At 45.0% G+C, this 16599-nt stretch overlaps 1 protein-coding gene across 1 annotated transcript in view; it reads right to left on the bottom strand.

Moving 5' to 3' along the window:
• The window catches only part of SH3PXD2B (SH3 and PX domains 2B), a 105786-nt gene that overhangs the window by 37314 nt on the left and 51873 nt on the right, over positions 1-16599 (bottom strand). The window contains exons 4-6 of the mRNA XM_049648665.1: positions 16324-16400; positions 4016-4107; positions 90-115 (exon numbers count right to left, since the gene is read on the bottom strand). Of these exons, the coding sequence (XP_049504622.1) occupies positions 90-115; positions 4016-4107; positions 16324-16400 (195 nt within the window). The remainder of the gene's footprint in view (positions 1-89; positions 116-4015; positions 4108-16323; positions 16401-16599) is intronic.

The raw sequence follows: 16599 nt of genomic DNA, 5'->3' as shown, positions 1-16599 counted from the left end.
GGCAGTGCCCAGGGACTGGCAATCATCGGTGCAGAGTAGGGGTATGCTCACCATTGAACGAACAGGAGAAAATGGAAAAATATTCTTACCAGATTTCTTTTTCCCAACATGCTCCCTGCACAGGAAAGAAAGGGGTGGGAGAGGATAACAAGTCAGTACTGTTACATAGCGACACGAGTTATTCCATTAGGAAACAGAGATTCTCCATTCCACATCATCTCCAGTGAATGAAGAAAAGCCAAGTCAGCCCCAGGGACCCAGACTCTTCAAAGAAGAAAGAACTCCTTTTCATTTACTCCTTTTGCCTGATAAGTGCTCCGGTGCCCTGGGGACTAGCATCTCCACTCTATTTGTAGAGTAGGGGGCCCTGGGGAGGAGCCGCTGTGGGGGCATGCAGTATAAAAGCAAGAGTAGGCCCCCATGTTGCACTGAGCCTGATGCCCACCTCGTCAGGCACAGCAGAGGCCCTGTCCCACCTCCTGGAGGTGCCCTGAGCCATATACATGAAGCAGAAAGCTCTTGGCAGTTAAGTGGTGAGGGGAACACACTATAACACTGGGTAGGAGTCTAGATAGCAGCGAAGAAAACACATCTCCCTCGTGGTGACAGAGAGAACACTACCGTGGGCTAGAATTCACACCGAACAGTGAGTAATGTATTTGTCAACCCTTGTATTTGTCAACCACATCAGAATGTGTACACATCGCTGCATCACAAGTACAGTATGACAAATCAGGGTTTACACATACTTTTTAAGTAAATTATCCCAGTAGTAAAAAGGTTTCCAATGCTATAAAGAGAAAAGGGAGGTGACAGGGTGGTTGGGTTGAGACAGATGTTGTGGTGGCAATAACATTAGCCAAATGTTATTACCATATGCCAGTACCCTGCTAGATACTGTTTAGTTCACTCACTTAACACTCAGAACAGCCCTTGGGAATAAGTACTCTTTTAATGCCTATTTTATAGATGAGGAAAATGAGGCCCAGAGAGGTTAGGTAACTTGCCTAAGGCAACACAGCTAGTAAGTAGCAAGCGGAAGCCAGCTCTACCTACGTAATTTTTGTTTTATGTTTATTTATTTTTGAGAGAGAGAGAACGCGAGCAAGCAGGCGAGGGGCCGAGAGAAAGGTGGACAGAGGATCGGAAGCAGGCTCCGCGCTGAGAACAGAGAGCCTGACACGGGGCTTGAACTCACTAACCATGAGATCACGACCTGAGCCGAAGTCAGGCACTTAACCAACCAAGCCACCCAGGCGCCCCAGATTTACCTACTTTTTAAAAATTGAGCTATCATTCACACATCATAAAATTCATTCTTTTAAAGTGTAGAGTCCACTGGTTTTTGGCATCTTCGTAAGGTTGTGCAATCATCACCCTAATGCCAAAAAAATATTCATCATTCCACAGGGAAGCCCTGTACCTATAATGGTCACTTGCTATCCCCACCCCTCCGAGTAGCTGGCAAACACTAATTTGCTTGCTGCCTTTAAAGACTGGTCTATTCTGGACGTTTCATATGAATGGGATCATACAGCAAGAGGCTTTTTGTGATGGCCTTCTTTTGGGTGGAATGTTTCCAAGGGCCATCCATGTTGTACCATGTGTCAGTATTTCATACCATCTGATGGCTGAATGCTATTCCCTCATGTGGGTAAACCACACTTTGCCGATCTGTTCATCAGCTGATGGGCATTTGGGTTGTTTCCGCTTTTTGTCCATTATGAATATGCATCTATCAACATCTGAGCTGAGGTCAGATGCTTAACTGACTGAGCCACCCAGGTGCCCAAATTTAGTCTCATTTTACAGTCTGGCTTTTTAACCACCGTGTAATGATGCTTTCACTGTTATCTTGGAAGGGGGTGAGGGGCTTAGACAATCCCCTGAGCCTGGGGCCACACTCCTGTGCAGCTGGGAGGAGTGGCAGGGCCCCAGTGCTGGGCTGCGCAGGTCGATCGTGATGTCCCCTGGCCAGGCACTACCTCAGTGGGGCTAAACTTCATCACCCGTGTGTGGGGGGTTGGGGGTGGTGGTGGTGAGAGCTATGGAGGAATAATGTAGCTCAGGCTTCCTGGCACTTGCTGTGGAGACACTGCTGGTCAGAGTGCTGTATCTGGACTGCCCCAGTGAACCCTCATGACAATCCTTGAGGGTTACTCCATTTCACAGACGGAGACACGGAGGCCCAGGGAGGCGAAGCAACTCAGCCAACATCAGAACCCAGGAGACCTGGCTGGGGCCCACTCTCCTGCCCGAACCCTGGCCTGGCCAGGGGCAAGGGTGCTGCAGCTGGGGCAGGGGGCTGGGGGCAGGAGGGGGCTCTTGGTTTCCAGCAGCAGCAGCATGTGTGGGCTCATGTAGGCACATTACCTCTCTGTGTGACATGCTTGGCACGGTCCCAAGTTTTCCCGTGCACGGCAGCAAAACCTTCCTTTAACAGCACCATTTGGAATCCATCTTCTGTCTGCCTCAAGACTGCTGAGAACGACCCCCCAGTCTCCACCTTCAGCCCTGACTCGGGAACGAGCTTCAGGAGGCTGACCAAGGGACCAGCTGCTTTGCTGCTGTTCATTCCTCCCTAAGCCAACAACCAAGGCCCACCAGGGACTGCCTGAGGGGCCCCAGAGCCATCCCCTGGGCCCTCAGCAACCCTCCTACCTTCCTACCCTCTTCCTTTCCCCTTCAAAGCCTGCTTTAAAGACAGGAAGACGTCACCAGGTAAGTACCTGCCGCGTGCCAGACTCTCCTTTATCGGCAGGGTGGTGTTCAAGCCTCACAACCACGATGCGATCAAGGTTAGCCAAGCCCACCTTGCTGATGAAACAGAAGCTCAAGGAAGTCAAGACACTTGTTCAAGGGGACAAGCAGGAAAAGGAAACAGAAATTGGGAACTTTTCCTTCTTTCCAGGAAGCCTCTTGGAACTAGATGCATATCCACCAGCAGGATGCTGGTAAGCTGTGCTTTCTTTGGTACAGTCCAGGCGATGTTTTGTATTTTTAGTGGATGTTCTATTGGTGTGCATGTGTGTGTGCACGTGCTCTCTCTCTCTCTCTCTGGTCAAAGAGCCTGGCTGGCACTTCTCAGCCCTTCCTGACAGGTGCTGTCTCTTGCTCCTAGGACCCCATGACGGCCCTGCACCTGTAGGCTGGTCTCCCCTCCCCTCATGGCGACTGCAGACACACATGGTGGTCTCCCCCACAACAAAACTTGTCAAAAAGCACTATGTGTATATCACTGTCTCACTGGCGGGGCATCTGGTGCCATCAACTCCTGGTATGTGAAAGCTAGAAGGCAGGTGGGGAAATTCTTTGCCGCGTGCCCCAAGCAGTGGGGACTATCGGCTGTGCACGGACAGGCGCCAGGAAGCGTCGTCTGTCTGCTGTAGGGGCTGTGGTGAACATTTTGGATAGCACTGGACCCTGGACGACCAAGATCAAATCCTGGCCCTGGCCCCGTAACCCTGAGCGGGTCTCGTCACTCACCCGTCCATCTCCCTCACAGTCCTGAGCACATGCACCCTTGTGGGCAAGGCACTGGGATGAATCTCCTGCACAGGCCCTGCCTCAAGGGCCCGTAGCCTCCTGTTTCTAGCATGCTCCATGCGTTCCGTGGTTAAGTGTGGATCTGTAGGGGGTTCCTTCCCTGGGAGGGCCACATGGAGCAAGTCCCCACCAGGGCTCAATCAATGGGATCCAGCTCAATTTTTACTTTGCTTTAGCGGCATCTGGGTGGCTCAGTCCGACTCTTGATTTTGGCTCAGGTCATGATCCCAGTGTCGTGGGATTGAGTCCCACATCAGGTTCTGTGCTGAGTGCGGAGCCTGCTTGGGATTCTCTCTCTCCCTCTCTTTTTGCTCCTCTGCCCCACTCGCATGTTGTCTCTCTCTCTCTCTCTCTCTCTAATCAAGAGAAAATCTTTACTTCGCTATACTCCCGTTCTTCTTGGGGCTGGCCTGGCAGCAGGGACGGCTGTGAGGGCACACTCTGGGAAGCTGTACACACGCCAACTTACTCTTTGGGGGGATTCAGGTCCTCAGGTCTTGTCTCAAAGAACTGCAGCACCTCGTCACACTGAGAGATATAGGGGGGCAGCTGGATCAGGGCCTGGAGAAGAGACACAAGTGAGTCCAAGGGAAGGAAAGGGGTGTCGGGAATGCAATGAGCCAGGGGTTCTCAAACTTGGGTATGATCAGAATCTCTTGGCGGAGGGCGGGGGGTGGGGTGGCGTGTGAAAACAGATGGCTGGGGACCAGCCCCAGATTTTCTGATTCAGTAGATGTGGGGTGGGGCCTGAGAATGTGCATGTCTGACACCTTCTCTGGTGCTGCTGCTGGTTTGCGGACCGCACACACACACATGCATGCACACACACGCACTCTGTATGCACACACACACATGTGCGCACGCGCATTATGGGCGTATCTGAACAAATAACATGCACACATTTAGATAAAACAGTCAACTATGGACTTCATGCCACGTCATCATTCTTATACAACTTCAACTCTACTGGATATTGGGTGTCTACTGCACAAACGTATCCTACTTTACTGACCCAGCTGCCTAGTGGTGAACGCTTAGCTTGTTTCCAACACGCCCGCATGGATGTCTTAACTCACAGATCTGCAGTGTTAAAGTGAAGGTGCAGCTTTAGGATTTGGGTAGAGGTTAGAAGTTCCCAAGTTATGGGGCATGTGGGTGGCCCAGTAGATTAAGCATCTGACTTTGGCTCGGGTCATGATCTCACGGTTCATGAGTTTGAGCCCCACATTGGGCTCGCTGCTGTCAGCACAAAGCCTGCTTTGGGTCCTCTGTCCCCCCTCCCCCACTCGCTCTCTTAGATAAATAAAAAAAAATTTTTTTTTAAGTTTTACTTTTTTTTTTTTTTTAATGTTTATTTCTGACAGAGAAAGAGAGAGGGAGAGAGAGAGAGAATAAGAGAGGAGAGCAGAGAGAGGGAAACACAGAATCTGAAGCAGGCTCCAGGCTCTGAGCTGTCAGCATAGAGCCGGATGTGGGGCTCGAACTCACAAACCAATGGACCATGACCTGAGCCAAAGTCGGACACTTAACTGACTGAGCCACCCAGGTGCCCCCCCGCCAAAAAAAGTTTTAAAGAAAAGAAGTTCCGAGGTTACTGAGGGATTGAAACACCTGGTATCTCCCACTGCCCGAGTCATAGAAAGCTGCCATCCCAGCTCATCAGTTAAAGGACCCTCAGAGGTGTGCCAGCGGACTGGATATGGGGTGGGTAGAAAGCACAAATGGGACTAGGTGTCGTGCTAATTTACCTACCAATAGGTATCCATTCATTGATTCAACAGACATGATCTTTGTGCCCAGAACTGCATGGTTTCTGTGTCCAATACAAGAAGGATAGGGTACATCCTGATCACGAAGGGATTTGAAACTAAGACATGGCTCCACGACGAATAAACAGCTCAGCTTAACAAATCTATTTAAGCCCCTTCTGGCGCAGCTCCTGAGGACGCGGATCTGTGTGCAGTAACGCAGCTTCGTGCACGCATTTTATTACAAACTTCTATGCAGGGAGGGCGCCTGGGCCCATGCACAGATTTGAATAGCACAGGCCATTCTGCCAGCCCACAGTCATGCTCTGGAGTGGGCAGGACTCCCGTACCCCCTTACCATGCTGAGTGTGAGCTGGGCATGGAAAAATCGTGTCTTGTATTTTCTACATGACAAGCCTCCATAAACTCACCTCCCATTCATCCCCTGCAAAGTGCCCCCCCCCCCCCCCCGCTACAGGGCTGTGATGGACTAATGGGGAGATGGATGCAGGGGAGGTCTCAAACGGCACCCTTCTTGGAGTCTCAGGAGGTGTTCTGAGTTATTTTTCTGGTTTTTAAAAAGTTAAAAAAAATTTTTTTTTAAATTTTATTCATTTTTGAGAGACAGACAGTGGGGGAGCGGCAGAGAGAGAGGGAGACACAGAATCCGAAGCAGGCTCCAGGCTCCGAGCCATCAGCACAGAGCCCGATATGGGGCTGGAACTCACAGACCACAAGATCATAACCCGAGCAGGAGTTGGGACGCTTAACTGACCGAGCCACCGGCGCCCCTGGTTTTTAAAAAGTTTTAATTGTGGTAAAAGACACATAAAATTTGCCATTTTCATCATTTTTTTTTAAAGTAGGCCCCATGCCTGACATGGGGCTCGAACTCATGACTCTGAGACCAAGAGGTACATGCTCTATTGACCAAGCCAGCCAGGTGCTCCATCATCTTAACCATTTTTAAGCATATGGTTCAGTGGCATTAAGTACATCCACTGTGTTGTGCAACCATCACCAACACCCATCCCCAGAACTCTATTTTGCAAATCTGAAGCCCTGTACCTATTAAACAATTCCCCCTTTCCCCAGCTCCTGGCAACCGTTCTGCTTTCTGTCTGTATGAGTCTGACTACTCTAAGTACCTCATACAAATGGAATGATTCAACATTTGTCCTTTTGTGACGGGCTGCTTTCACTTAGCTAATGGCCTCTAGGTCCATCCATGTGGCAGCATGTGCTGGAATTTCCTTCCTTTTCAAGGCTGAGTAACATTCCACCGGAAGGATATGCCACATTTTGTTTATTCGTTCAGCCAAAGATGGTCACTTGGGTTGCTGACCCTGCACAGCCTTTGAGTCAGGCTCCTGTCCCGGATCTAAAGTGGGAGAACACATGTGAAGCGGGTGGACATGTTTTTAGTAGGGTGATGTCCCCAGTTACCGTCCATGCTCTATCCTTCTGGGTTGAAAGATGTTGACCATACGGGGCCTGATATTTGTGGTTCGTTGATTTTATTAGCCTTGAAGTAGCTTCTGCTCTGTAGCAAATCCCCAGGAACTGACCTTTTCCAGGCCGGAGGCAGACAGCCCAAGAGGGAGAGGGTGGGCCCTCCCCTCCTCTGCCTCTGGTCCCTGACCGCCTTCTCCTTCTGGTTTAGAGTATTCATTCTTCCTGGGACGAGTTGCCATCTTGGGGACCCCTGTGGCTCTCTCATTCCTCCGAAACCCTGCAGTTCTTACAGTTAGAACCACATAATGAAAGAGCTGATTATATGCTGGACCGTGGCTGCTTAGTGGGCAGAAATCTTGCGGCTCCCCCCCGACTGCAATAACACCATTCATTCCCTTATGTGGGCTCAGCACTCGATGGCTCCTGAAACGCGCTTGTCTGTGTCATTCCATGTAATCCTGGGAGGGCTGGCCCATTTCAGAGATGGGCAGATGGAAGCTCTGGGGAAGCAGGGAGGACTTGAGAGCCCAGGACTGGCTGACACCAGCTCCTCTACCCCAAATCTACAGAGGGCAGGGGTACATAGTTGCTCATCCTGCACCTTTCTTCATGCCTAGACAGTGCTGGGGAGACCTTCATACCTGGTTGAAAGTATTCACTGGATCAATGACACAAGGAAATGGCCTGGATGTGGCCATGTGGCCCTGTTTGGGGACAGCAGGGTGGGCCCCGAGGTGGCCATGGCCTCTGCCTACAGGGGCTTCCCAGGGTGCTCCTTGCTGAAATGAGCAGAGGCTCCAGAAGGACCAGCGAGGGAAGGGACAACAAGGCCCACGGAAACTTCCTGACAATGCCAAGTTCTCTTTTGGTTTTGAGTAATTCCTGGGAAGTAAAAGCCAAACCTCCAAACCATAAAATACAGCCAAGTTACTAATAAAAGGCAGCCCGAACGCTTTGATGTTTGCCCCTTCCATTCTGGAAGGACAGGCTAACAGTAAAAACATGACCTGGGGCAGAGCAATACTCCAGAATCATCTTGTGTTTGGTCAGTAAAGACAAAGAACCATAGTTCCAGGAAAACTCGGTTCTTCCCTGGATAGAGTCCGGGCCTTTTGGATAAACGTGGCTGGTCAATGCAGGGAGGAGAGGAGAGGTAAGAACAAGTGTTGTTTGCTGAGGGTGACGAGGAAAGGTCAGACAGACCCAGCTCCTCATTCTGGCTCTAGCCATGTCCCATCACCTCTCTGAGCCTCAGTTTGCTCATCTGTAAAATAGAAATCACTAACATCCATGTCAGAAGGTTGTGCTACAAGACTTTAAGACTTCCATCATACACCAGCCCCTTGGTAACATTAAGTTAACCCTTTGTCTCTCAGTACTGTATCAAGTACAATAGGGTGGTGGTTCCCAGAGGTGGTTTTGGAGCCAGCAAGAGGACTCTTAAATAACAGCGGCTTGGCTAATGAGGGAGTTTTCTCAGCTTCAAAAGAGTGCCCCAGAGAATGAACACTTCTCTTTACATTTTATTTTGATCATGTTTAAAAACTGACTTATTCTGAGTGAGGGGAGAGAGAGAATCCCGAGCAGGCTCCATGCTGTCAGCAGGGAGCCTGATGCGGGCTCGAACTCAAGAACTGTGAGGTCAATGACCTGAGCCCAAATCAAGAGTTGGATGCTTAACCGACTGAGCCACTCAGGTGACCCTCTCTTTATATTTCAACAATTTTATTTTAGGGTGATAAGAACAGTCCCCACGAGATCTACCCTCATAGGAAATTTTAAGTGTACAATACAGTATTGTCGGCTGTAGATCTCTACAGCTTATTCATCTCGCTTGCCTGAAACTTTATGCCCGTAGGTTAGTAACTCCCCATTTTTCCGTCCCTCCAGCCCCTGGTTAGCACCATTTTGCTCTGTGAGTCTATGAGTTTGACTATTTTAGATACCTCATGTAAGTGAAATTATGTAGTATCTTATCTTTTTGTGACTGGCTTATTTCACTTTAGCACAGGTTCATCCACATTGCCACATATTCAGAATATCCTTCTTTTTAAAGGTGGAATAGTATTCTATTGTACGTATATACCACATTTAGGTTGTTTCCACATCTTGGCTATCATGAATGGTGCTGCAATGAACATGGGAGTGATTATATCTCTCCCAGATCCTGACTTCAATTTCTTTGGATGTATACCCAAAAGAAGTGCGATTGCTGGATCACATGGTAGTACTATTTTAAGTTTTTTGAGGAACCTCCATACTGTTTTTCATAGTGGATGCATTTTGCATTCCCACCAACAGTATGCAAGGGTTCCAATTTCTCCATATCCTTACCAACACTTGTTTTTTTGTTTTTTAATAATAGCCATCCTGACAGATGCGAGGTGATATCACATTGTGGTTGTCACTTGCATTCCCCTGATGATTAGTGACATTCAGCAGTTTTTCATATATACAGTTAGTCATTTGTAGATCTTCTTTGGAGAAATGTCTATTCAAGTTCTTAGCCCATTTTAAAATCAGGTTATTAGCTTTTTTGCTATTGAGATATATGGGTTCTTTATATATTCCGGAGATTGACCCTTTCACAGACACCTGATTTGCAAATATTTTCTCCCATTCTGTAGGTTGCTTTTTTCCCCACTCTGTTATTTCCTTTGCTTTGCAGCTTTTTAGTTTAATACAGTCCCACTTGTTTATTTTTATTTTTGTTGCCTCTGCTTTTGGTATCAGATCCATGAAATCACTGCCAAGAGCCCTGAAATATATCCACACATATGGGCAACTGATTTTTGACAAAAGCGCCAAGAACATACAATGAGGGAAGTGACAGTCTCTTCAACGAGTGGTGCTGGGAGAACAATATCCACACGCAGAAGAATGACATTGGGCTCTCATCTCACACCACACACAAAAATCCACTCCACGTGGATTAAAGATTGAAACATAAGACCCCAAACTCTGGAATTCCCGGAAGAAAAGGCTTTTCTAACTTGCCGGGCAGGCAGGCAGCAGCAGCTGGCTAGATTTAAAGACATATCCTTTGTTGCTGTCGTTTCATTGCTCTTTTATTTTTATGGCAAATGATGCCAGTTTTATATTATGGTCGTGTTAGAAAATTTCCTCTAAAATGTGTATTTTTAAGAAGTTAAAAAAGTGAGTTAATTTGAATAATAATAATACAGGGGGTAGCATATACTAAAACTCTTGAAGAGAGGTCTCAAATGACTGGTGTCTGGTGAGCACTGCTGTTAGATGCCTACAGTTTACTTGTTTTTTAATGTTTATTTATTTTGAGAGAGAGGGAGAAAGCATGCACGCATGTGAGCAGACGAGAGGCAGAGAGAGAAGAAGAGAGAAAGAATCCCAAGCTGAGTCAGAGCTGTCAGCACAGAGCCCAGTGCGGGGCTCAAACCCACCAACCGTGAGATCATGATCTGAGCCAAAATCAAGAGTTGGTTGAGTGTCTGACTCTTGATTTCGGCTCAGGTCATGATCCCAGGGTCGTGGGATTGAGCCCCGTGTCAGGCTCCATGATGAGCATGGAGCCTGCTTGGGATTGTGTCTGTCTGTCTGTCTGTCTGTTTCTCTCTCCCTCTGCCCCTCCCCCCTCTTGTGCTCTCTCTTTAAAAAACAAAACAAAACAAAACAAAACAAAACACTACATTATGGCTGTGCATACTCACGTGTGTGTAAGCTACACTCCAATGATGGTGAAAATCTGAAGCATCTTCACTAGAAATGATCATTTTTAGCAAGTAAAAAACTCTAATCACAAGCCCTCCCTCCTGAAAAGGCTACTTCATGGCTTCTGTTGTCTTCACCTCTGATCAACACCATGGCCTTTATCCATCAGCATAACAGTTGTTAGAAATGAAATTCTTTACTGGTGGAATGAAGAATGTTCTAGAAATATTCTCAGATACTCTAACCCTTGCATAAAAAGAACCTGACACATCCATCCTCCAAAATGGTGCACTGGGTCTAGGATTCTGAATCCACTGTGTTCTGTTTCTTCTAGGGGATTTTACTGTCACACCAGCTAATCACCAGTGGGATTAGCTGATCCTGGCACAGGGATAATCATTCCATTTGTTTTGAGGAAACGTTCATGTGAAGTGGTGTCAGACAGTTGGCATTCCAGTAAGCTTGCAGAACAACTTGAGAGGCTGTTTAGGGAGGTGCATGATAATAAATGTTTGTATATGTGGCAGAATTTGGCATGTTTCCACTGTGTTCTTCAATGAACAGAGGTTCTTAAATTTAATGTAGTCAAATAAATCAATCTCTTTATGGTTGGTACTTTGTGCCTTTAGAAAGCCTTCTATACCTAGAGATTATGAAGTTTCCCCCCCTATTTTTACCTTCTAAAGCCATTTATAGTATTGCCTCTTACATTTAGGTCTTTAATTTCCTTGGAAATGATTACATGTGTGGTGTGAGGCAGGGATTAGTTATCTTTTGTTTGTTTTCCTCATAAGGATTCCCATTTAAATTTTTTTTTTTAATGTTTATTTTTGAGACAGGGAGAGACAGAGCATGTACAGGGGAGGGTCACAGAGAGGGAGACACAGAATATGAAGCAGGCTCCAGGCTCTGAGCTGTCAGCACAGAGCCCGACGAGGGGCTAGAACTCACGGACCGCAAGATCATGACCTGAGCTGAAGTCAGCTGCCTAACCGACTGAGCCACCCAGGTGCCCCATAAGGATTCCCATTTACTGAAGAATCCAACCTTTCCTCAACGACCTGTAAGGCTGCCTTTGCCAGTATTAAAATGTCCAAATACACACAGGTCTGTTTCTGGATTCTCTATTTTGTTCCAAAGGTTTGTTTCCTTATGCCAACACCATACTATGTTAAGTACTGTAACTTTATAATAGGTCTAGCAGAGCAGAAGGTTTCTTCCTAGCTGGTAACTAGGTCTAGGGATACCTACGGCCTTTGTCTATGTTTCCCTATTGGAGACTACCAATTTCTACTAAAATAAGGCTAAGAGTGATAGATTAAATTGGCTTAAGTCAGCTCACAACAATGTCAATAACAGATACCCAAATGCTAAATAAGTCTATGTAGTCTGTAAAAGATTTTGCAGACTGTGTGAATAGATAGTTTCATCTCCCTCCAGGAGGGCAGTTCCCTTGAAGCTAAGCCAGGGACTTTGGCCAACCAAAACCCCAAAATATCTGCTCTGCTTCTTATGATGCATTAATAGCAGGGGGTGGTAACTTCCATGTGGCTCATACAACATAAGCGGCTTCTTCCCTATGGCTAATCCAAGTGAATTCATGATCTCTGTACCATTCCAAGCATCAGCCAGATGCAGGCAGCTGCTGCTCTCTGTTCGTTTCAGGGTTTTATTAAATCTCCTTTTCAAAATCAAATGTCTAGAGGTTCGTGACCCCCTGGGTATGAGGGAAGTGTGACTCTGGAGAGGAGGTGGGTGGGCAGGGGAAGAGGCAGGATAGCACAATTTGGTCTGAGAAATCCCCAGCTGGCCAAGGTGACCCCAGAGGTCCAAAGTTCTTGCCAGCAAGGCTGGCACAAAGGACTTTTAGGCTCTAGAGGTTTGAAAAGACACAAAGCACAGATGATCCGAACTTTCCTCTGAGAGCTGGGAGGCAGTAGTAGCATCTTTGTGCCTGGGTGACCTTCTCTGTGCTTCACTCCCCAATCCTTTTTTAAGGGTATCTTTAGGAGAAAAAGAGTCTGAGTTTATCTACGTCTATGAAATATATGCTTGAATATTTTGATCTCTTGAATTTTTACTTTCTTAAGAGAGGCCATATGTGGTATGTGAGTGCCAAGGCCTAAAAGGCCAGGGTTCAACCATCAAACTCTGTAATACTCTCATTGTAAGTAACTTTGTCGGGCCTCTGTTTCCTCAGCTACACAATGGGAATAGTAAAACCTACTTCTCAAGGTTATTGGAGGGATGAAACGAGGTTATGTCCAGTAAAGAGAGGACAGGAGTGATCAGGAATGATTTTCTACCCTTCCATGACATCTCCTGCCAAGACAAGGGTCATCTATGCCCACACTGCCTCCTTTAAATTTTTTTATAGATGTATTGAAGTATAATTTATGTACATAAGAACCACCCATTATAAGTGCACAATTCAATGATATTTAGTAAATTATAGACTGTGCAACCATGACCACAATCCAGTTTTAGAACTTTTCCATCACCTCAAAAATTTCCCCCACCTAATTTCCAGTCCATGTCTGCCTATGCTGTCTTCAGGCCTAGGAAACCACTGATCTGCTTTCTGTCTCCGTAAAGTCGCCTCTTCTGCACATTTCATGTAGATGGAATCATGCAGTATGTAGTCTTTTGCATCTGGCTTTTTTCAGCATCATGTTTTTGAGATTCATCCAAGTTGCAGCATTTATTGGTCTTTCACTGCATTTTACTGTCGAATAATGGTCGATTGTATGATTATTCCACATTTTCTTTATCCATGCGCCTGACGATGGACATTTGGATTGCTTCCAATTTTGGGCTATTATGGATTAGTACTGCTAGAACATGTACATCCGAGTCTTTGTGTGGACATAGTTTTTCAATTCTCTTGAGTAGATATCAAAGAGTAGTTATACGGTAAATTTCACTTTTTGAAGAAACTGCCAAACTGTTTTCCAAAGTGGCTTTCCATCATGTATACCCTCCAGATTGAGGGCTCTAATTTCTCCATATCTTTACCAGCTCTTGGTTTTGTCTGTCTTGTTGATTATAGCTATTCCAAGGGCTGCGTAGGGTATCTCATTATGGTTTTATTTTGCATTGCCTAATGAATAAAGAAGCTGAACACCTTGTTATGTGTTTTATGTGCTTCCTAGGTGAAATTTCTATTCAAATCTTTTGCCTATTTTTAAACCAGGCCATCTTTATTGTTGAGTTGCAAGAGTTCTTCATATAGACTCAATACAAGTCCCTTGTCAGAGATATGATTTACAAATATTTTCTCCTAATCTGTGGTGTGTGTTTTCATTTTCTTCATGGGATCTTTTTGAAGTACAGAGTTCGGAAGTTTAATGAGTCCCATTTATCAATTTTTCTCTTTTGGTGTCACAGCTAGGAACTCTCTGCCTAAACTACGGTCATGAGGATTTTCTCCTATGTTTTCTTCTAGAAGTTTTATAGTTTTAGCTCTTACGTTTAGGTCTGTGATCCATTTTGAGTTGCTTTTTGTGCATGGTGTGAGGTAGGGATCCAACATAATTTTTTTCTTCTATTTGGTGTACGGATGTCCTACTATCCCACACTGTTAAAAAGATTATCCTTTTCCTACTGAATTTCTTGGCACCATTGCTGAAAATCATTTGACTATAAATTTCACAAAAGTTTATTTCTAGCCTCTTACTTCTGTTCCGCTGATCCACATGCCTATCCTTATGCCAGTACCACACTGTCTTCATTGCTATAGCTTTGTAGGAAGTTTTGAAAATGGATAGTAGAAGCCTCTAATTTTGTTCTTTTTCATAACTGTTTTGGCTATTTTGGGTTCCTTGCATTTCTCCACACAATTTAGGATCAGCTTGTAAATTTCTCTAAAAAAGCTTACTAGGATTTTGCCAGAGATTATATTCAATCTATAGGTCAACTGGGGGAGAATTGCCATTTTCTTTTCTTTTCTTTTCTTATTTTATTTTATTTTATTTTATTTTATTTGTAGTATCTTTTGTTTTGTTGGTCATTGGGAAGTTTGAGAGAGACAGCGTGAGAGGGGAAGGGGCAGAGAGAGAGAGAGGAAGAGAGAGAGAATCCCAAGCAGGCCCTGCACAGAGCCTGATGCAGGGCTCAAATTCACTAACTGTGAGATCATGACCTGAGCTAAAACCAAGAGTTGGACTTCCACCAACTGAGCCACCCAGGCGCCCTGGGATTTGTTTTTCTTTGTATTTCTAGTCCTGTCTTTCATCCATTTTTCCTATATGGTTGTTTGTCTTTTTCATATCAATTTCTCTACACACACACATACACGTGTATATATTATACACACACACAAATATACAATATATTGTCCTCATTAAGACATTCATCCTAACACTCAAATTCTAATTTGCCCTCCTAGATTTTTAAAAAGTTTTTATTTAAATTCCAGTTAGTTATACAGTGACTCAACACTTCCATACAACACCCGGTGCTCATCATAAGTACCCTCCTTGATCCTCATCACCAATTTCACCCATCCCCTCCCCCTCCCACCCCTCTGGTAACCACCAGTTTGTTCTCTATAATTCAGAGTCTGTTTCTTGATTTCTCCCTCTCTCTCTCTCTACCCCTTTGTTCATTTGTTCCACATATGAGTGAAATCATATGGTATTTGTCTTTCTCTGACTTATTTCACTTAGCAATATGTTCTCTAGCTCCTTCCATGTGGTTGCAAAGGCAAGATTTCATTCTTTTTTATGGCTGAGTAACAACTGCCATTTTAACACTATTGAATCTTCCAATCCATGAGTATGGAATGTCTCTCCATTAATTTTGAGCTGGTTTAATTTCTGTCAAGTGTTTTGTAGTTTCAATGTATAAACCTTGTAATTCTTTTATTAAATTTATTTCTAAGTATTTTATTTATTTTGATATTATTGAGAATGGAATTACTTCCTTAATTTCATTTTTGGATTGTTCATGCTTAGTGCTTAGAAATACAACTGATTTTTGATATTGATCTTGTATCCTGTGATCTTACTAAACTTTTGTATTAGTTCTAGTAGGTTTTTTTTTGTGTGTGTGTGGATCCCTTAAGATTTTCTACAATAGAATCATGTCATTTGTGAAGGAAGGCAGTTTTACTTCCTCCTTTCCAACCCATATGCCTTTTATTATTTCTTTTTTTGTCTGCTTACATTGGCTAGATCCTCCAGCAAAATGTAGAACAGAAGTGGCAAGAAAAATGTACTTGCTTTGTTCCTGATCCTAGGGAGAGAGAGCATTTACTGCTCCATTGTGATAGTATGTCTTGCTCTTCCCACCCTCTCCAATCAGAGCTTCTAGTGATCTGAAGCTAGAGAAATAAATACTAAAGATAAGGGAAACTAAACAGAGGAAAAGCATGCTTTTTTTCCCCAACCACAGCCTCCAGTCAAACGAAATACAACCAAAAGGCAGGCACCTCGTGGTTTAGAACATTCAGGGGATTGGAAGCCAGCTGCACTGTCCAACAACAGGGGTTGGCTGAATAACTTCTGGGACATTCACACACAGTAGAATACCATGCAACCAGTTACGGGAGGTTCAAGAGAATGTTTTTATAGCATGGGGAAATTCTTATATTACAATATTAAAGGAAAAAGAAAGAGCAACAAAAATAACACATGTGGGATAGTGTCAAAACCATAAAGAAATGCATGTAGAGAGAAAAGATAGAAAGGAAACATAAGAACCTTAATAATTGTTGCCTCTGAGTTGAGGGATCATGGGTGGTTGTTTTTCTGTTTTTACATTTCTTTGAACTGCAGATGACTATTTTGTAGCCAGAAAGGGAAAAGAAGGAAAAAAAAAAAACAAAAAACACAACCCAATGAAAGACATGAGACACAGGGCAAGTGTTGGCATTTCTTAGACTGACCTTACAGTATTCATCAATTGGGATCAGGCGTTTGACAGCAACATCCCGGATGTGGCTTCTTCGGAAGAGAATTTTGCCTGCAGAAAATGAAAGCACACATGACACTGTATGCGAGCAATGACAAGCTGTCAGCAATCCTGGAGGGTGTGGATGTGGCTGCCTCTGTTAGGTGTGAGTGGTACCCAAATTCCCGGCTTCCATTAATATCCCCTGTTGGATGTCCACAGGGCCTGGATGACCCCATGCATGGTCCTCCAAAGCCTTGTTCACAGATCA

The sequence above is a fragment of the Panthera uncia genome, assembly GCF_023721935.1.
Source record: "Panthera uncia isolate 11264 chromosome A1 unlocalized genomic scaffold, Puncia_PCG_1.0 HiC_scaffold_17, whole genome shotgun sequence".
NCBI classification, from domain to species: Eukaryota; Metazoa; Chordata; class Mammalia; order Carnivora; family Felidae; genus Panthera; species Panthera uncia.
The sequence above is the reverse complement of the archived record's forward strand: the minus strand, read 5'-3'. Positions and strand labels throughout refer to the sequence as shown.